A 20,922-nucleotide genomic window follows, 5' to 3' on the forward strand; every position below is an offset into this window, starting at 1 on the left:
AGGGGAGATCCATTCATGTGCCTAGGTTTTAATCTAGATTTATCACACTTTTTGACCATATATCTCCATCTTCTAGTGATATTTTCAACATCAAAACTCCTAAGACAAACATTTGTCTCTCTTCTCTTTGTGAATGTTTAAAGCCAAGGCATTTTTAGCAACCACAAACGTATAGCTCTAATTAGGCAGCTCATTGTAAGAGCAAGCATTGACTTATTCCAGCTTGGCTCCACTCCTGTAGTAAAAAAGGAAAACAGGCTGAAAGGGGCAGAGCCTTGATATATGGCAAATTGTTTGGTTTTAAAAGCCATGGTTTTAATCTTTTGTGATAGGATGACACCATTTTTAGGACCACATAACTTCTGAGATGCTGAAAAGGGAGGGAGAAACAAGAAGTTGGAGTGTGAGCAGTGCCATTCTTCATTGTCTATTGCTGCTCCTGTGTAGATCCCTTTGGATCTTCAATTACAAGACACAAAGAATACTAAGGGACAATGTGTGGGAAGACAAGGTCCCCATGAATCAGAATCTAGAAACTTTTAGAGGACAGAACTTCAACTTGACTGTGAGAAGTTTTTCAATTGGGTTCATGGGGGGGGGGCACACTTACTATAGTTTGCAGCATCCATGGCCTGGAATCCCAGGCCAAAAAGGAAAGGGCAAAGAGTACCACCACCCATCTTTCCCTGCTTCCTGGTTGTGACTGCAGCTGCCCCACACTCCTGCTGCCACGCCTTCCCCTCCAGCTTCCAGCCAAGATTGACTGCTCCTTCCCTGAGCTGCTCTGGTCAGGTATTTTTTTCCCAGTGATGAGAAAAGTCAGGAATCCAGATTACTGTCACCACTGAGGGGCCACTGGGGCCATGCTCCTTGTGGAGGAGAAAGCTGATTTTCTTTAAAATGAAGGTTGGCCTATTTGTGAAGGCCACTGACTATGTGAATGGGAAAACAAATCACATGCAGTTGCTAGTTTTAAACAAAATTGGGGACAGATATTTGGCAAGACTCTTAGAGCAAAAGATACAAAATATTTCAACCAATTAGAATAGGCTTCCAAATTAAGTGGTTAAAAAACTGTTACATTTTAACACCTACAAATTACATTATTCATGACACCAGTATTCTCCCACTGGAAAAATCTGTATCTAATTTGGTTAATGAAGTATTTGAACGTTATTGGCTATGTGTATGTTTCAAGTTCAGAATTCTAAAATTTTCTAAAAGCTGTCAAGTAGACTCAGAAAAGGGCAAGAAAACAAAACAAAACAAAAACAAACAAACAAACAAAACAACAAAACCAAGAACTACTTTATCTGGTGAGGGCTCACTGGAGCAAAATCCCTACTGTCTATTCTTCCTGACAGAAACTGAATTTGACCTCCAGTCTAAGAGATCTGGAGAAGGAGCCTGCTGGAGTCCTGCAGTTTTCTGTATCCTTGTCAACACAGAGGGGGTGGTCTGTGCTCTGTGGGGGAAAAAAAATCTCTAATTCACAAAACATTTGCTCTTTGCTAACCACTGTGCTAAGTATGAGGACTACATATTTAAAAGAAGAAACTAGTACTGTGGAGGATTTGTGTGTGGGAACGCACTTGTGCGTGGATGCTGAAGAACAGCTCTGGGTGTCCTCCCTGTGAATGTTGTCTAACTCCCTGAGACACTGAACTGGTGTTTACCAACTGAGATAGACTGCTGGCCAGCAAGGTCCAGGGATCCTCTTGTCTCTGCCTCCGCAGTGCTGGCATTAATGTGTTTGCCAACACCTTCCGCCCACACATCCCCCAGACCCTTTACATCTTAAAACATAAACAAACAAAACTAGCATTGCACATTGAGGTGAGCAAGCAGGAGACTGAGAACATTTAAGCAACTCTTCCAGGTCTTTGTGCTGTAAGGGTGGTTGGTGTTCAAGCTTGCAAGGCTACCCCAGAGCTCACCCTCTCAGCACTGAGCCAAGAAAAGTATCTCACTCGCATTTTGCAACGTGTCCATTTTACAGGTGGCTCACAGAAGGCGGCCCTGGAAGGAGCACCTGTGGACTCTGCCGGGGAAGTCTGAACACACAGGGTAAATTGCCCACCCAGTTTGAGACCTCGACAGGAAATTGGAGTCCTCCCTAGGAACATAGAATCTCTGAACTATGGTCCTCTGAACTGTAGCCCATGGAACATGTCAACACAGCTTCGAGACCAATTACTTTCCTCCAGTTTAGGGGATAAATGAAAGCGAGTACAGAGGGGTGATGAGAGAAGTGAGCGGAGCCAAGGCTTTGGGAGTTCGCAGGAAGATGAGCGAATCTGTGCGTGCATCCCAAAGCGAAACTGATGGCAGTGGAATTTTTATGAAAGGCGATGAGTGATGCTACCAAAAGGAAAATCGAGTGCTAAAAAACCAAGAAGCAAGAACACCACCTTACCTTAGCAATTGGTAGCTCACCAGTGCTGAAATATAACAAGGCATTGGAGGCTCTCCCCTTCAAAATGTGAGGCATACTTAAAGCTTTATTTTTGATTAATTACTTTCAGCAGCCTCCAGGTATTGCACTTTACAACCGATCCTCCTTCCAAGGAAACCTCTGTGGATCAACTCACTTCCTTAGCCACAGGGTAGGGTTATCAAGAGGTAAAGAAATGTTCTGGAAAAATCATAAAACTTCACACTCCTCTTAGACTTTTGTAAACTTGTTGACAGTCACAAATGCCCAGAAAATATGGGCTGAGTTGTTTTCGATTGCTGTTTGAGTAACAGATTAATTTAATAATCAGTCGGATATTGAATGACGAAAATTATTGGTTGCAGCAGCCAAACCACCAACCCTAATGACATTCTTATGTAAATTCATATTTTCTTTTAGGCTCCTGCATTCTTAATAAAACCTATATTTTTATAAATCCTTTTTTAAAATATCACACACTGTCTCTTTAGCTAATATATATATATATATATATATTATATTATATATCTGTCTGTGTTAAAGACAGATAAATGTCCACTTTTGGAGTTGCCAACTTGAAGGTTTCTATTTAGAGAAAATGAGTCATCTCTGGATAGATTTTCCATGTTAGACCATCTTGTGATGGTAAAAAAAATGGACTACAAATGGAGTCAGGAACAGTTACCAACCCCCCACCCCCCCCAAAGATGGACACTAAACCTACACTATGGCTCCAGCCAACTGACATGGCTTCCCAAATTCTAGCACATATCTCAAGCCCAGAGACATCTGATCCCTTTTAAAGGATGGGGCATGGTTAATGACACACCAGAAGCATATGGGTGGCTCCTGCCTGTTCCCATGGGAGCCGTAGGGTTCTTTGGGGGCTGTGGCTCTATGGCTGGCCATTGCTTGTGGAGGAAAGTCATCGCTGCCTTGAGACCAGTTGGAAATGCATGAAGTTTTCTATGTCCCACTGCGGAAGGCGAGATGTTTTTCTATGAAAACGATCTTAGTGCATAATTTCTGAAATACTATAATTTTAACCAACTCAGTTTCCATCTTACTGCTGGCCAAATGCTACAGTTGTGTTATTTTTGAATGGGATTATTCCTGACCTGAAGTTACCTGTAAAATTGATCAAGATTTAGTAATAATCCCTGGTAACTTTGTCTAAAGAGATTACATTTCAGACAAAAAGTTGACTGTTTTCTCTGCTACTTACATATATAGGACATGAGCAAACACAGCTTTGTGATTGCCACAGCATTGGCCACCAGACCAAGCTATCTGTGGGCCATGAAGAAGGGGCAGGTTACCAAAATTAAGTAACATGGCTTTCCTCTGTAACATCTTACATTCCAGAAATGTATTGCTCACATGGAGGGGTAAATAATACCCTTATAAATACTTCTATAATGATAATGTACATGTTCTAATCACGCACATTTTATAAATTGGGGCTAGAAATGATGGAAAGTGGAAGAAGAGAGGGAGAGGAAGAGAGAGCTCAGTTCCTCAGCACCAGGGGATCTCAACCTTCCCAGCGCTGTGACTTTTAATACAGTCCCTCATGTGGTGGGCATCCCAACCATAAAATTGTTTCATTGCTACTTCCTAGCTGTAACTTTGCTACTGTCATGAATCCTAATGTAAATATTTTTAGATATAGAGTTTACAAAAGGGACCTTGACCCCCAAGTTGCGAAACACTGCTCAAAAGCACTGTGCCTCCCCATCCCTGAGACTGCCACTGTGATGTAGAAATGTTAAACCACTGTTCCATTACAAAGCTTTGTGATTAAGGGTTAGAAATAACAGGCATTAATTGATTTTTCATTCGATTAGCTACTTGGAAATCTGTTGATTTCTAGCCATAAGGGGGGGTCACTGAGGAGATGATGGCTCAGTCAAGGAAGTGCCTGCCACAGAAGCATGAGGCTCCCAGTTCAGATTCCTAGTACCAATGGGGAGAGAAAACACCAGGTGTGCCTGTCTACTTTAACTCCAGCATAGGGTCCAGTGAGAGACCTGCCTAAGTTAAAAACTTGGGCAGAGACTCATGTGAGAAAGATTATGCTAACCTCTGACCTCATACACCCATTGAGACAGACATGCTTTCATACACATGTACAACATTGCTATACATACACAGAGAGAGAGAGAAGAGAAAAGCATGTGGATTTTATGTTTTACTGGTATGTGTGTGTGTGAGTGTGTGTGTGTGTTATGGGGGAAGGGAGATTGAAGAACAGCCTTTGGAATGGTGGGTACTGTCTCACGAGCCCACTATTGTCACTGTGGTCTCTGCTGTCCGGGCCGTCACTGAGGACCTGATTACTTCCTTCTCTTCCTGCATAGCTTTCTTCTGCCCCACACTGGAGGAAGCATCTCACATCCTCCAAGGACTAGTTTCCTTTGAGAAGATCCAAAGGACAGCACAGTCATGCCCTTGATGATCCTTCACATCTCTCCTCTCTTGACTCCCAGCTCTCCCCAGCTTCACTGAAGTTGAACTTGGTTGGACACATTCTGTTGCTCTTCCCCTCCGCCATGTTCTTCCCTCTGCTTGGAGCTGGGCACCTGCCATCCTCCCCTCCCCCCGCCTGCTCTTTTAGTAGCTAGTGACTTCCTCTCCAACCTCTTCCCCACTTTTGTGCTTCTGGGTGCTACGTCCTCTCTGCTCTCTGACCACTTGCACCCCAACTGCCTGGTGACTGGTCTGCAGAAGCCACAAGGAAGGAACATGGATGCTCATGAATGCTGTCTTTGACATTGCTTTCTCACATATAGCCCAGTGCGGAAAGGACAGCCAAACATTATTTGCTGAAGCCACTGTCTGACTTTAATTTTCTTCCGCCAGTTCAGTTTCTCACTGGAGCAAAGTTACTAGTGACACACTTCAGGACCAATACTGCATGAAACGAATGACACATCTTAGTAACTTCACCATTGCCTCACAGGTCATAGGTACAAAACTATCTGTGAAGACTGAAATCCAGACACTGGTGATCCTGTGGGAAGCGGGGATCATGCAAAGCAGGGGACACACTGGGGTACTGCTGGGGAACTGGCGCTGCTCTCTGAGGTCTTAGCCTTGGAACTGGCTATATGGATAGGTTCATGTGACTAAAAAATGAATCAACCAGAAATCTTAGGGTTTGGACATATTTCTTAATTGCCATGCTCCAGTCTAATGCTTCCCGAAAAATGAAGGAAGGACACAAAGCCCTCCCATCCACAATCCTGCGTGTTTAATACTTTGCCTCTGTAGTTTGCAGCTGAGCTGTAGGTGCTGTTCTTAACGAAATGTTGAAAGGAAGAAACTCCACAGCCTACAGCATCTTCACTTATACGGGCAAACTTGGGGAGGGCTTTATCAGCTTCCAGACTCCTGTGAACTACCTCACCCCCTTCCTCCTCCAGCTCAGCAGGGCTTCAAGTAAATAGCACCATAGACCTTTCTTTTGCCCATCCCATCCACCTGTGCATTCTCCATAGCACCAGCCCAATCTCTGCACCAGTGGAGAATGCTGAGCTCTCCCATGTATACCAAAGTACAAGTGAGCATTTCTTAGTTTTGATATCTTTAGGTAATTTTAATCCAACTGCACCTTTGGTTTCTAGTTTTGAGTTGGTAAGGAAAAAAAAATACTGCTTTCCTTAGCAGTCTCCTGCCTTGGATTTGCTTGTGTTTCTTCAGGTATAGTGGACATAAGAATCAAAATACATTATTTTCAAAACATAAGGGTGACCTCATGGAGTTTGTAGGCTTGATACCTGGGGGTATAGTGTCCTTGTGACCTGTAGATTCATCACAAAATTGGTGGTATACACTTCCCTAAATCACAAAGCTATGGTTTGTCAACTAAGATATGAATGACCTATTAAAATCAAACATGTAGTTTCTGTTTCTAAGGGAACAGAGTGATGTTAGATCACTGATAGGAACATTCGTATTTCTATAGACTATTTTTCAGGGCTTAAACTTAGTGAATGCAGGGTATGATACATCTCAGCCATTGTGGCACTTAACAAAATACATTAATAAGTAACTTATGAAAACACAAAAGCGTTTGTTCACATAGTGACTGCAGATTGTTACCAGCAGACAGACCTTATAGATAGGGCTGACCCTCTGCTTCAAAGACATGGAGGAAGATTCCAACAAACTCCCTATAGTTTCTTTTATAAGGATATTCATCTCATTCATTGGACTAGTGCAGAGCTGTCAGGTCCTAATCACCTCTCACAGGACACCACCTATCAATTTTATCACAGTGGGAAATAGGTTCTGACATATGACTTTGGGGTAGGGGACACACATGTTAGTATCCCAGATCACTATATATGAATGGATGTGGCCATTTACTGGGGCCAGGCATTGTACTAAATCCATAACAAGTTTTCTCGTTTGATTCCTTCAAGTGAGACCATGGCATGCTTACTGCTATTACTACTGTTATTATTAATAGCCCTTCTTCACAAAGAAAGTGACAAGGCAGGGATCATACTCTGACCTCAGTACTTCCAAGGCCCCCTACTCAGACTTATCACTTCTTGTGGTGGCCCTAGAATGTCCCCAGCCAGAAGGCTAATCTAGGACATGACAGATTGGGCAGATATGAAAGCCACCCTGCCATAAACACTCAGACATATGGGATGAAATGTGAACCCCAAACATGTTTAACTCCACTCACTTATGGGAGGAAGGAAAGCCAAGTTGCACAGTTACAGCTAAGTCTAAGGAGCCGATAATCTGACCTGCCCAGAGGCTCTGAGCAGGGAAAAGAGTAGTGCCCAAGAGAACTCAAAGTTGCAGCTGAAAATGAATTCTGTTTAGGGAAAATATTTACCATAATTATATGGTGATGAAACCCTAAATATGAAGTTACATAATGATTATGTCAATACTAGTAAGATGCATGAGAGAAGTCCAAAGGCACAGCTACCATAGAAACCTGAGCCCTGTGCTAGTGCCAAAGAATAATAATTAATATATGAGACAAGTTCAGAGTTAAAAACTGTAACAGAATACACAAGTAAAGAATGTACCATCAAAGAAAGCATACACAGGAACAAAGATGACCAGTAGCTCTCCAACACGTACTACTAGAACACTCTTATACAGTCGCTATTAGTACAGAGAACCTAGCTAAGACTGTGTGGATGAAACCCACTTTTCAGAGAAACAAATTTAATCTTCTAGAAACCCATGCATATTAAGAACTAAATGGACATTCTAAGCTGCAGACTTAAAGGAAACTGAGTTTAAAAAATATCACACAAGACAAAGCTAATAATCAAAAAGGAATAAATTGATGTTGAGAATCATCCCAATGAAAGTTGAGAATATGTTAGAGAAGGAAATCTGTGGAAGCTGTCTCTGTCTACAAGGGGGAAGTACTAAACTACTTACCAAGGCACAGAGCTGAGATGAGGTAGACATTGGTGAACATTCCTACTTAGAGACAGTGGCCTTAGTCCTTATGACAGTGTACACACACATGCCACATCACAGGAGGGGCTTTGAACACAGCATGAAAGAATGTGTCACTCCCATACCATTCCTAAAGACCAAAACCAAAAATAATGCTCCTAAAGCAACAATGATCAGTGAAACATGGTGGCAGAGGTAGCCAGCAATGAACTACATTAAACAGTAAGAGGAATGAAACAGTAACCGGGTTACAAATATAGAATGTGGAATTGTACACATGAGCTAGAAAGTAAACCCAATAGAAGTCCCATATGTTTTTGTTTGTTCATGAGCAAGGGAGAGGCTGTAACTAATGGGAACATACCCACAGAGCAAGGATAGTTACTGAAAACATATAGGATATCTGTGTACTCAAAAGGAGTAACGTGAGTACAGAAAATTCAGAAATCTAAAAAAACTAAAGAAACAAAGATAAAGCCTGGGAAAGAGTAACACATAAAATGATGGCAGGAACAGAGACCCGGACTTGTCAGGAAGCATAAAAAAACTTCAAGGAATTAATTTAGCAGATGATAGAGGCAATGACAACTTCAAGTCCAGCTGTACCCTAGTTACAGAGCAAAATCCCAATGGAAAATAAAGGGCAGCAATGAGATTGAAAATGAAGGGATTGAGTCATGCATTTAAACAACACTCCACAGTGAGAAGCTTTACCTATGTGGTGAGCAAACGAAGCAGATGCTGAGGTATGGGATACTTTATGTATAAATGCGGTCTTCTATAGGGGCAAAAGAAGCAATTCTGACCCAAACAGGGATTTCCATAGAAACATAACCTCAAAATCTAGATTGTAAGAAGGACTGAATGATATGAAGGCAATGAAAACACCTAACCCTGGGGAGATGACATGACATCTGTAATAGAAACTCATACACACAAAAGAAAAAGGAGTAAGGTCTTTAAACAAGGTTTACATTTGACCTAATGGCAACACACTGATCTTTCTACAAAGGCTGTTTGGAAATGCAACTTGTTTCCAAAACCCAGGAACAAACACTACAGAACAAACCAACTTTGCACATATACCAAAAAACACCATTTAATTAGATGCCAGTAATAAGCAAAAAATAGCCTCAAAACTCACCTAAGAAATTTCACCCACCATTTAAATGTGTGCAGATACAAACAGCTTGACATTAGAAAATCTTTATAGCTAATTTTGAAAACTCGGACACTAAAGTGTTAAAGATATAGTAGGATGGAGAGAGGGATTCATAGCACACCCAGAGAAGCTGACTAAACACTATGAAAAGTGTCTGACCTCCATATTTACTGTTTCATGATTTGCAGTACTAGATACAATCGAATAGACATTTCTAATAATCATGTTTAATAATACCATGTTTAATATATTTGTTAGATTTTTATTATAGAATGTAAATAATGTGAATATTTTCCATATTAGTCATTTTTTTCTAAATCCATATTTTAGTTATTTTTAAAGGAACGGTAGGTATGGACATTCCCGACTATAAAGAATGATTGTAGAATATTCTAACTCCTCACTAAATGCCATAATTTCTTTGATAACCCAGCACACACGTGGTAGCTCACAATCATCTATAATGAGATCTGGTGTCCTCTTCTGCCCTGCAGGGATACATGTAGGTGGAATGATGTGTACATAATAAATCTAAAAAAATATTCGAAGTTCTCTCTTCTGGCTTTTTAAGTTTGGAAGTCATACTTTTCAGAAATGATATCACTTTCTGTGCAAAAAAGTCCAAGGAATATGTGTGAGAACAATTCGATCTAAGGCATATAAAGCAATCTGTTGGCTATGAAATATTCAATAAACAGAAGTTATCATTACTATTTTGCATTACTGTTATCCTCAAGTAATACTATTATACATTAGAAATATAGTTCTACATGTGTTCTACTCATGAAAACAAGAAAAACTACAAATGAGTCTAGGTATAAATCTGACATAATTCATACTTACTTTAAGGGGCGTGGGAAAAGGCATATAAATAAGATGTGTTTAATTTATTGGTAAGAAGCTCAGGTATCCTAAAAATATTATCATTTTAAAGCTGACTATAGATTACAATGATTTTCATGGAAACCCTAGAATTTATAGCAATTAACAAGTAAATTCTAAAGTTAATATGAAAGGATGAAGAAGCAAGAATATCCAAGATAACTTGGAGGAAGAATAAGGAAAGGATATGTGTTCTCCTAAGTATCAAGTCCAATCACAAATCTATACTAAGGGTCTACAACACTGGTAACACACAAGATCAAAAACAGCTCTGCAGATTGGTGGCTATAAGTATCATTGCAAATGGATAGAGAATCAAAGACTATTCCATAAAAAGCAAAGCTAATAGAATGGCTGCCCAATAGGTGTGAAGTTCTAGGATCAATCCCCAGCCCCCCACACATACCCACAGATGAACAAACATACACAAAAGTGAAGGTCAAGGAGTGATAGGTTGGTCCAGTGGGTGAAGGTCCAGTGTAGGTTGGTCCCCAGAATCCATGTAAGGGTAGAAGGAGAGAACCCACGACACAAAATGCCCTCTGATGTTTACATGTGCCCTGTGGTATAGGCATGCACCACCTCCCACACACTGGTAACCAAGTACAGGGTTATTCTTATACACGAAAAAGGGTGATGTCAGAGCTCCATTTGTGTTGTGTGGCACATACAGGCAGAAGAAGCTAAAGTTCTAAACACAAACAGCACTCATTAATGTGTTCACAAAGAAAATGCAAGACTCCCTTAAGAGTGGTACACAGGGCATAAAACAGAAAAGGACAAAGTATACTATATCAAAATACAAGCAAAAGAGAATTCATCAAGAGTCACCCATCAATAGTGAAAAGACCAAAGGACAGGATGGCCCATAGAGAGTATAGCTTTAGCAACAAAGTCTTGGAAACACACAATACCTCAATCAACAAGAATGGATCTGATTATCCCATAGGCACCGGCCCATAGTCTCTTAAATGACCAACTGTGTTCATCTTCAGCCCATAGATGCTCAACATCAGACCACAGCCTATGAGGTGGGATTCAGAGGGGGAACAGTGTTCCTGCTAAACACACCTAAGCACATTTGCTGAAGTTGTCAGCTGTCAGCTGGGAAAACACCAATTAGGACTTCCTCTAAGCACCAGAAACTTGAACTAAATTCTTATATTCAAAGATGTATTGTCACACATTCTGGATGCTTCCCAATGTTAAATCAATCTACCAAAACCCAGGGCTGTTTCCTCCCAGTTGATAGAATTATGTCCTCACACCAGAGGGCAGCCATGTTTCCTGGCTCCCAGTGTAATTGTGTGTGTGTGTGCTCCAGTATCATTGTCCCATGGGGAGGGCTCCACAGTCAACAGAAAGGTGTGTACAGTGGGGCTGCAGGGGCTGGGGATAGCTTACTTGGAGCAGTCTTCACAAGCAATGTTCCCTGTGGTCTCCTTGATGGTGCGTTCAGAAACAAAGGCAGGGTATTCTGTGTCACAAGGCTCCAGGATCTGTTTCAGTTTCTGGGCTGTAGGGAAGCAAAGGGAAGCAAAATAATGAAAGCTGGGTGCTCAGGGTCAGTGCTGTGCCTGGCAGCCCACAGCAGCTCAAGAGCTGAGGAAGCTCTGTGATTTTTCTAGGCACAGCACAATGCATTATTTTCTAATTAGTCCAGTGATTTCATCTGCCAAGCAACTCTGTAAGCTATAATTCCTGAAGCAGTTGTGTTGGCTTGATTGGCTACCATTTATGCATCACAAGAACTCTACTTTCTGGGTCAACATCAACCACAGGGTCTCTGACCTCAGATTCACAGTGACTTAGCACCAACACATCTGGGAATCCAAATACATACATCAAAATGTAAGCTATACCATATTACTGTTTTATTGAGGACAAGAAAAATGTCATGATACAATTGCATGGTTCTGTTATTAAAAGAAAAATTGAAGTATGAAATGGTAAAATGCATAAATGTTTGTGAAGTATAGCACATTCCAAATTCTGCTACTATGAAGTTTCTCATTCAGTAAGACACTATATCAGTTTAAAATAACTAAATAACGTGGGCATAGGAATGAGTGCACAGTAAGCACTCTATATGAGCTAGAGGCTGCTAAATAGTTTAGAAAACTTACATCCCAATGGTGGGATCCAAACTGTAAGCCTCAATTTTCTTATTCGCACTAGAGTGCATGGTGTTCTGTTTTCAGAGGTTGATGGGAGAAGTGAGCAGAACACTGATGAGTACTGAGTGCAGTGCTGGTACACAGTGCTAAGCATTGGATTAATTACAACAATAAGAGTAACTAACAAAAGAATAAGCATTCTTGGCTTTGTAACAGCAAATGATACCATGATGTATACTGTAGGTCATGATTAAGTGCAAAAGCTCCTATAGGAGAAGTTTGGGGGAAAATTCCCCATCTGCTACTTCTAGCTAACCCTCTCATTCCATTCTTATCTATAAAATAGGGATACTGGTTGCTCAGGCACTCTGCACAGTATGCCTACTCACATGTTTAGAATGGAATATCTGAGTCTCTTACACATAGTTTATTTTGTTGTTGTTGTTGTTGGTTTTTTGGGTTTTTTTTGGGGGGGGCTTGGTTTTGGTGATGTATGGAATTAAGCTTATATATAAAATTTACATTTATAATTCCAAAATGTGATGTGTAGAATACAACATGTCAAGTTACACTCCAGGTACAGGTGGATGAATATCAGAACCATGGCAAACTGCCTACCTTCCTGGGATGCTGTGGGATCTAAGAGCAACACTGTAAAATATCCAGCTGCTCACAGTCGGATAATTATTAGGGCATCAATAAGCTGTGCCCTGTGCTTTTATATTCTAACACAACTGTTTCTAACATATGTGTTTTCCCCCTGAGGCTTCCTTATTTTGAAGAAACAGTCGGAGTCATAGTACAATGACACATTTTGTTTTGTTCTCTTATTTAAAACAAAATGATGCAGAGTCTAGTTCAGTTTTTTTTGTTGTTGTTGTTTGGTTGGTTGGTTGGTTTTTTTTTGGGGGGGGAGTGTTTGTTTGTTTGCTAGAACATATGATTTCACTGTCCAGTTGCTAACCTTAAGAGCGTGTGTTTGCCAGCTGTCACCCCACACAAGCTACACTGAAGAGGGAAAATTAATGTACACACTGATTTTGACTGGCAAACTCTCTCTCTCTCTCTCTCTCTCTCTCTCTCTCTCTTTCATACACACACACACACACACACACACAACACACATATACACATACAATAAATCCACATAAACACGCACACATAGACACACAAGACTATCTCTTGAGTCCCTTGGATGGTGGGTTTTTTTTTTTTGTTTGTTTGTTTTGTTTTGTTTTGTTTTGTTTCAATCAAATACAACAGACAAATGGAAGAAATGTAGTCCCTGTGACAAAGTGCTTGTCCCTGGGGAGGAAGGTGAGATGTCCCCTGCCCCATGGCAGGAACCAGCCCTCTTCCAGTTCTTGCTTTGTACCTGTCTTGAGCAGAGAGGAGGCAGTTTGGCTTGATACTGGAGGAGGGGGTCCTGTGTTTGTTGTAATCACCTTTCCCTTTCCCTTGCATTCCTTCCGTTGTTGTATTCTTAACTGGGGGAGGGAACCATCTGGCAACAGTTTGGCAACACGTTTTATTTTCACAGTTCTCATTTTCAAGATTGGCTTTTCTCTGTTTGGCAAGTGATTCTGATGTCCAATTTAGGCAACTTCCTTTTTATATTTAAAGTATCTGTGTTTCAAAAAGATCACTTCTAAATGAAATAAAGATTAAATATGCAATCATGTAGGCTATAAGTGGATATGGCACACACATGTAAACGGCATATAAAAACAAACAACTAAATGTGTTAAAGAGCTGCTGTGTGCCACATGCCATTCTGCTTGAGACACATTAATTTATCTCACAACAAAATATGACAAGATTAAAAAATAAAATAGGAAGTAGGAACTTCTTTTTTCCTTTAAAGAAGTTTTAAAAAAGAAGCCTTTCACTTTTAAAGAAGGCTCTGCTGGCAGAGGAGGTGGAAGTCAGAGTAGGCTGAAATAAATTGTTCAAAATCACCAAGGAAGTAGGTGGAGGAGCCAAAGTTTGAACTTGGGCTATTTTGCTCCAGCATGTCTAAGCTCCAGGGCTTCGGGGCTTTGTGAAGTCAGGCCAATGCAACAAAGCTCGAGGTCTCCAGGGCAGGCTGGGGGAGGTGGCACACACATGATTTAAATAAGCCCAATAATTTCACCATCTCTAATTCTAATTGTCTGGGCTCTATTATGATGGAATGAGTCCAAAATGTCCATGGCAAAGCTCATTTGGCCCAGATCCTTACTAGAGATGGAATTCTTTTTCCTTTGACAACCGTAAGGTACTCATGCTGATGTAGCCATAAATACTGACTGTTTGCAGCACAACTGTAGACTGGCTTGGTGTGCTTGAGAAACATACAAATTATCCCACAAAACCATGGCCACATTTACTCTACTAACCTGGGCCTTTCTTTGTCTAGAGCACTATGGAATATACCATATATATTTGCTAGCCACTACTGTTTATCTTTGGAATTTCAAACTAATAACCAACCAAGACTGCCAGCAATCTAAGGGCATTCCAAACCCATGATCTAGCAAAGCTGTAGGGACTCAGAGATGCTGCTGCTAGCCTGGGCCAGTTCATTCTTCTCCCAGAAGGGACAGGTAATGGCTCAGAAGCTGGACACAAGCTGCCTTGAGTCCTGTACAAAGTGGCTTGTCATAATCTTATCTATGCATATATTGACTGACAGCAGTGCTGGGGCAAAACCCATGATATCACCTAGACTAAGCAAGTGTTCTACACTAAGTGACACCTCTTTTACGTCACCATTTTCTTAAGTGGAAAACAGCTAAAGCCTTTCAGTGGTTACCACTCAGGAGGTGCTTCTGGTTATGAGGCACTGTGCATCTGTGAATGGAACCTTCATCACCACACAATAAGCAAAGCTCTGCTGCTATGTAATTTGGTGGATGGAGCAACTAAAGCTCTGTGAAGTTAAGATACCTGTTCAAAGGACACAGCTGTAAGTGGCCGGATCCAGGTGTGCACCTGGACAGTCTCACCGGGAGCCAATACTTGCTGATACTCTGATCTGTCTCTCACTCCAGTGACACTGGTATCTGAAACTCAAGCCACCATGACCTACCACTCACTCCCCACAGAGCATTCAACTGGACATCTACACAATTGAATTGCTTGCATTTTCCCTTAGCAACAAATGTCCCTAATGAGAATAACTGACTTGGCTTCACCATAATTATGTGCAGGCAATTGGGAATGGGTAGATTTGCAATTTGAAAAGCCTCACTCTCTCTTTGTCTCTGTGAATGCATTCCCATTCATAATTGGGTGCCAGCAAGCTCCATTTTCTTTGTGAGGCTTCACCCAAATGAGACCTTTGTGGTAATCAAGTAGAAGTGGGTTTCCACAGTCCCTTCATCAAGGAAATGGGGCAGATAAACAGTGTAATTATGGATTCCATTTTTAGCTAAAACAAAGATGTATGTCTCAGCTCAGCATCTTTATCTAGTGTGAGGATGATAAATTTAGCATGAATTGCAAGTCAAGATGGTGCTGAGACTATTCCTTCCCTATACTGAATACAGGATTTAACCAGACTTTGAACAATAACAGCATCCCACAGATAAATTCACAAACCTCTGCCTGTTTTGGTGCCTTCATTTACAACATGGCAAAAATCATAGAATAGATGGCTGTGGGCCTGAGCAAGATAGTTCAGATGTAGAACCCAGTTCACACTCAAAGAAAGACAACTGAGGCTTGTTATGGTAGAAGGTCTTGACTTAGGTCTGTGTGTGTGTGTGTGTGTGTGTGTGTGTGTGTGTGTGCGCGCGCGCGCGCGCACGCGCAGCTTCCCTCTCCTGCACTTTTTATGTATCTCTGCTTCTATCTAGCTACCTATCTCCACAACTTGGGTCATCAGAGAGATCTGGTTGTAAGGACTGCCAGGGACCACCTCTCAGCTATGATGGAAGGAGGAATTTGGGGGGATGTGAAAGGGTTTCCCAGCATTCTGCAAATGATGAAATGTTCTGAGTCAGCACATCACAGCAACTATGCAACTATCTGAGCAGTTTTTCTACTCCATGGGATGAATGTGTTACAGTCCAGAGCAGTGGTTCTCAACCTGTGGGTCATGATCCCATTAGGGGTCACACATCAGATATCCTGCAAATCAGATATTTATACTATGATTCATAACAGTAGCAAAATTATAGTAATAAAGTAGGTACAAAAATAATTTTACAGTCAGGGTCGCCACAACATGAGGAACTGTTAAAAGGGTTACAGCATTAGGAAGGTTGAGAACCTTGGGTCTAGAGTCAATGGACATTTTGGAATGGTCTTTTAGGAAGAGGTGTTAAGACTCTCAAGGCAGAATCACATAATACTTTTGACCTGTGTTGGGACAGTTGTGGAGGGAGGGATGGGGATGTAGAACTCAGAGCAGGAACCTTTTAGAGTGTCTGGAGAAACCACACAGAAACCGTGTCTTTATCAGCCATTCTACTCTGGCTTACACCCCACTCCATCAAGACCAGAACTTCTCAAGGCTCTCATGCTGACTTTTTGAATCAGCTACTGCTTTGCTGTGGGGGCTGGCCTGAGTGTTGTGGAATGTATAGCAGCATCCTGGCCTCTACCCACTAGATGCCAGTAGCAAGCTGTGACAATCGAAAATGTCTTCAGATAGTGCAATGACTGCTGGGAGACAGAACTGTCCCTCAGTTAAACACTGCTTTCAGCAAGGATCACAGGGACAGGCTCTCAAAAAAAAGAGAAAGAAACAAAAGAAGAAAGGAAGGAAGGAAGGAAGGAAGGAAGGAAGGAAGGAAGGAAGGAAGGAAGGAAGGAAGGAAAGAAGGAAGGAAGGAAGGAAGGAAGGAAGGAAGGAAGGAAAGAAGGAAGGAAGGAAGGAAAAAAACAAAAAACAACCTCAAGTGAGGGTAGGTTAGGGTGAGAATGGGAGGTCTGTCTGAGAGTGAAAACTGACACAAAGAAGGTCTTTCTTGGGGTCTGAGGATGTGGCTCAGTTGGTAGTGTGTCCATCTAGCATTCAGGAAGATCTAGGTCTCAGCACTGTACAAAGAAGGCAACATTCCAGCATTGGAGAGGTAGCAGCAGGAGGATCAAATGTTCAGGGTCATTGTTAGCAATACAGAGAAACGACCTTTAAAAAAGGAGAAAAAATGAAGGAAGGAAACAAAAGAAAAAAAAAGAGTTCCTTCCTCACTTATGAAAAGGAACACCAAGAAATTAACCTAGTACACGACCCTCAGCAAGAAGCTCATTCCTAAGAAAGAGCCGCCCCCCCAAAGCAAGAACAAGCACCTTCACACTAGACTCCTGCCCATGCCCTCCAGTGCCCAATTCAAACCCATACTATACCTAACTAACCTCTACTAACCATTGACCTGTACTATACCTAACTTTTACTAACCATTGACCTGTACTGTACCTAACTAACCTTTATGAACCACTGAGGAAACTAGAGATTCTCAGACCTTTGTACTTAGGCAGGGTGGGACCTGCAGGCTAGACATCCCCTTCGGCGCCATCACAGTCTCATTTGGGTAGAGTGAGTCTTTGTTCTCACTTATTGGTGCTATAGGAAGATGGTCTTAACTAAGCTACATCTCAAGTCCTCAAGATCTACTGATTTATTTTGCCTCATCTTACCTTTCTTTTATAAAATGTACATAATATCAACAGAAACAAATTTATACCACAGGTTGTTTTAGGGGATATAATAGTCTTTTTTCTCACCACCTTGAATCATAGTTTGTTCTCTGCCTACTAACGTCTTCATGTTGATTTCTGACCATATTAACTCCACAGATCCCCAACACTGGATTGCAAGTCTTAGGTCTGGGGTTTTGATTATCGTTTTACATTTTTTTATGAGTTTTTAGTAGAGCATATTAATCTTGCTACATGGCCCAGGCTAGTTTTTACCCCCTAAACACAAAGCAATTCTCTTGCCTCTGCTTTCTGGATAGCTTGTGGGCCTGCAGGTATGACTCCTTGCATCTGGCTGCATAAGAATATCAATATTTTATGAATTTAATTAAAAATTTTGCAGTACCAGCATAATACACCCTTCTGTGTGTGAATTATAATCCTACAATGACCTTCTTAGGGAACATTTAAAAAGTCACCATCATTTGTTATTGTAAGTTCCTGTCAACTATGGAAACCCTTCTTTACAGTCTCAGTTACAGCCTCACATTTCATTTCTAAACTATGATAATGAACATGCACTACAATTCAAAACTAGTACCAGTCCAGTGGGCTTGATGGGGTCATGCCCAGCACAAAGATGACTCAGTGGGGTATTTAATATGCAAAGTACCTGTTGTCCCCTTAGTTGGGTGCTGATGAGAATGAATGGGCATATTAGTATCACCAAGGAAACCTAGTGTCACGTAAACGAAGCAAAGAAAGGTGATGGTGATAGAGAAGTGCAAGGGTTGATTGTTAAGGTACTAAGGGAGGAGCAGAATTAAATGTTTGGGGATTCAGAAAATCCATGTAGAAGGCGCCTAAGGCATGATATGCAAGCCAATATACAATACCTAAGTTGAACCACTTTATGATCTTACCATCAAAACTAAAACAAATAATTGAAAATAAAATTCATGGTAGCAGCCTACCAGTCTTTAATATCCAGGTTTAAAGAATTCAGAAAAACAAAACAAAAGAGAGAGTATCTGAGAACTTGCATTGGCTGAGAAGGCCTGGAGGAGATGGGCATGGGACAGCTCACCATTTTGAAGACAAACTTCATCACTGCCTGCATTAAAACCATCATCTTCATTGTCAGAGATTAATTACAGCAGCATCTTAAGTTCCATTTACTCTGGTCAACAGATAACATGATTTATCTATCTTACTACATACACACAACACATACCACACACACACACACACACACACATACACACATGCACGCATGCACACACGCACACATGCACGCACACACGGAGATAAATATTCTCCCCACTGTTTTTATGATAGGAAACTGAGACTTGGTGAGATTAATTACTTTGCCAAAGGAAAGACTTTAAGCCAGAGTTGAACCCTACCATAGACCTGAGTTGGGTCTCTGAGAATGTCCACTAATTGTCACTCAAATCATCAACTCATGTGTTTGCAGTTGTACAGACAAAACTAGAATGCTTATCCATTTCAGACCCCTCCAAAGTGTGACTTTTCTGCTTCTGTTGGGGAAACAGGACAAAGTGAACAGGGGTGGAAAGTATCTGTAGAATACTGTGTCAGGCTATGTGGCATAGGCCTCAGCAGAGTGGCTTTCTGTCTACAGAGCTGAGGAACTGTCACAAAGTCCTGTGTGGTTTAACAAAAGCCAATGTTCACTGATAAAAAGTATCAGAACCCAGGGTTCATCACTCACACTAAGAAACAGCAACCCCAGTAGCCACCTACCTTTAGCTGTCATGTCGGAGTGCCACCAACTGCACAGGTTAAATTCCACTAGGAACCTAAACAAAAGGTGAAAAACTCCAGGGTTATACGGTCATCTAAGCCGTGGCTAGAAGGGTGTCATTTTATGTCCTTCTGTGCTTCCCCAACTCCATTTGAAAATAACATTGCACTTTGGAGAAGCTGCTGAGCCTGGCTGAGTTTCCATTGAATGGCCACTAGGTTTCAACACACTTGGGAAAAGCTATTTTAACATCAGTGCCACCATAGATCTCCTAGTTGAGAAGGACTTTTAGTTGAAAAATGTCTGCTGTTTGGTCAGAAGTCAGCCTCTAGTAATTCACTTTTATTTATATATAATAGCACCTGGTTTTATTCCACAATAAATAGCCAGTTTCTAAAGGGCCTTTTGCCTTATTTCAGAATTTAAAATTGAACATTCTTCTGGGTAAGAACCATGGTCTACAGCAATCTAGGGTGGGTCCAGCAAATGTGTTTATACTTGTGTGTGGGGGCGAAGAGTGGGTCGAACTTTTAATGAAATTACACCATAAGCCAACTTCAGAAAAATCAGAATTTCTCAATTGATAGTGAAGGATGCAAAAGCAATATAAATCACTTTCTAAATGGGTGGCAATAGATCAAAAAATACTTTTCATTTACTTCATGGCTATCCCTAACTTCTCCATCAAAATCCAACTGCTAGGCTAGTCTCAATGCATCTTCCCCGTCTTCCCTACACAGAGCAGGTCTTTGCCTTTGAATTTACAAACATTCTTGAATTAAGAGACTGCATTAAAGCAAAGAGAGAAAAAAACAAACTGTCATTCACCAAATGGCAATGGATTTGCCTTAACCCTACAACACTGGACCCTGGCTGGGAAAAAGAAGAGTGACAGTTTAGTGCAATTTGTTCAGTCTGGTCAATTGCTATTTCTGGGATACACTGTTGCTGCAATGTGTCCTTTATCTCATCTGGAGGCCAGAGTCTTCATAAATCTGATTTAATCATAGCACTTAACAGGCAGAGTCAGGCAGATCTTTGTGAGTTTGAGGCCAGTCTGATCTACCAGAGTGAGTTCCAGGACAGGCTTCAAAGCTACATAGAAACCCTGTCTCAAAAACAAAAACAAACAAACAAAGAAACAAAACAAAACAAAAAACCCAAAAGAACAAAACAAAAAAGTCACAGAGTCACAGAGTCATCCAGAATCCTCAGAAGAGGATCACAATTTGATAAGGTTAATTTACTTATTAACCCCTCTCTAGGTAAAGCCCCAGCCCTTTTTGGGGCCCATGTAAACCTGGCTCCTTCCCAAACCAATACAACCCAGCAACAGTGGACAGCTTGGCTGAATGTTCTCCTGACCACAGCCCACCCAGGCAGCATTAAGACAGCCAGGCATCCATGTTAAATTTAAGAGTAACCACAATAAATAGATTTGGCTTGTGTATCGTAAGCTGTTAGTCTGCTCAACAATGACATCGGGGCATACAGA

The 20,922-nt window shown here is 41.2% G+C and overlaps 1 protein-coding gene across 2 annotated transcripts in view; it reads right to left on the reverse strand.

Annotated features, from left to right (window-relative positions):
* LOC127216169 (voltage-dependent calcium channel subunit alpha-2/delta-3-like) overlaps positions 1-20,922 on the reverse strand; it is an 86,199-nt gene that overhangs the window by 38,466 nt on the left and 26,811 nt on the right. For both annotated transcript variants that reach the window (XM_051176761.1, XM_051176762.1), the window contains exons 7-8: positions 19,427-19,482; positions 11,322-11,433 (exon numbers count right to left, since the gene is read on the reverse strand). In XM_051176761.1, coding sequence (XP_051032718.1) covers positions 11,322-11,433; positions 19,427-19,482 — 168 coding nt within the window. The remainder of the gene's footprint in view (positions 1-11,321; positions 11,434-19,426; positions 19,483-20,922) is intronic.

Source organism: Phodopus roborovskii, unplaced genomic scaffold (genome assembly GCF_943737965.1).
Source record: "Phodopus roborovskii unplaced genomic scaffold, PHOROB, whole genome shotgun sequence".
Taxonomy (NCBI): Eukaryota; Metazoa; Chordata; class Mammalia; order Rodentia; family Cricetidae; genus Phodopus; species Phodopus roborovskii.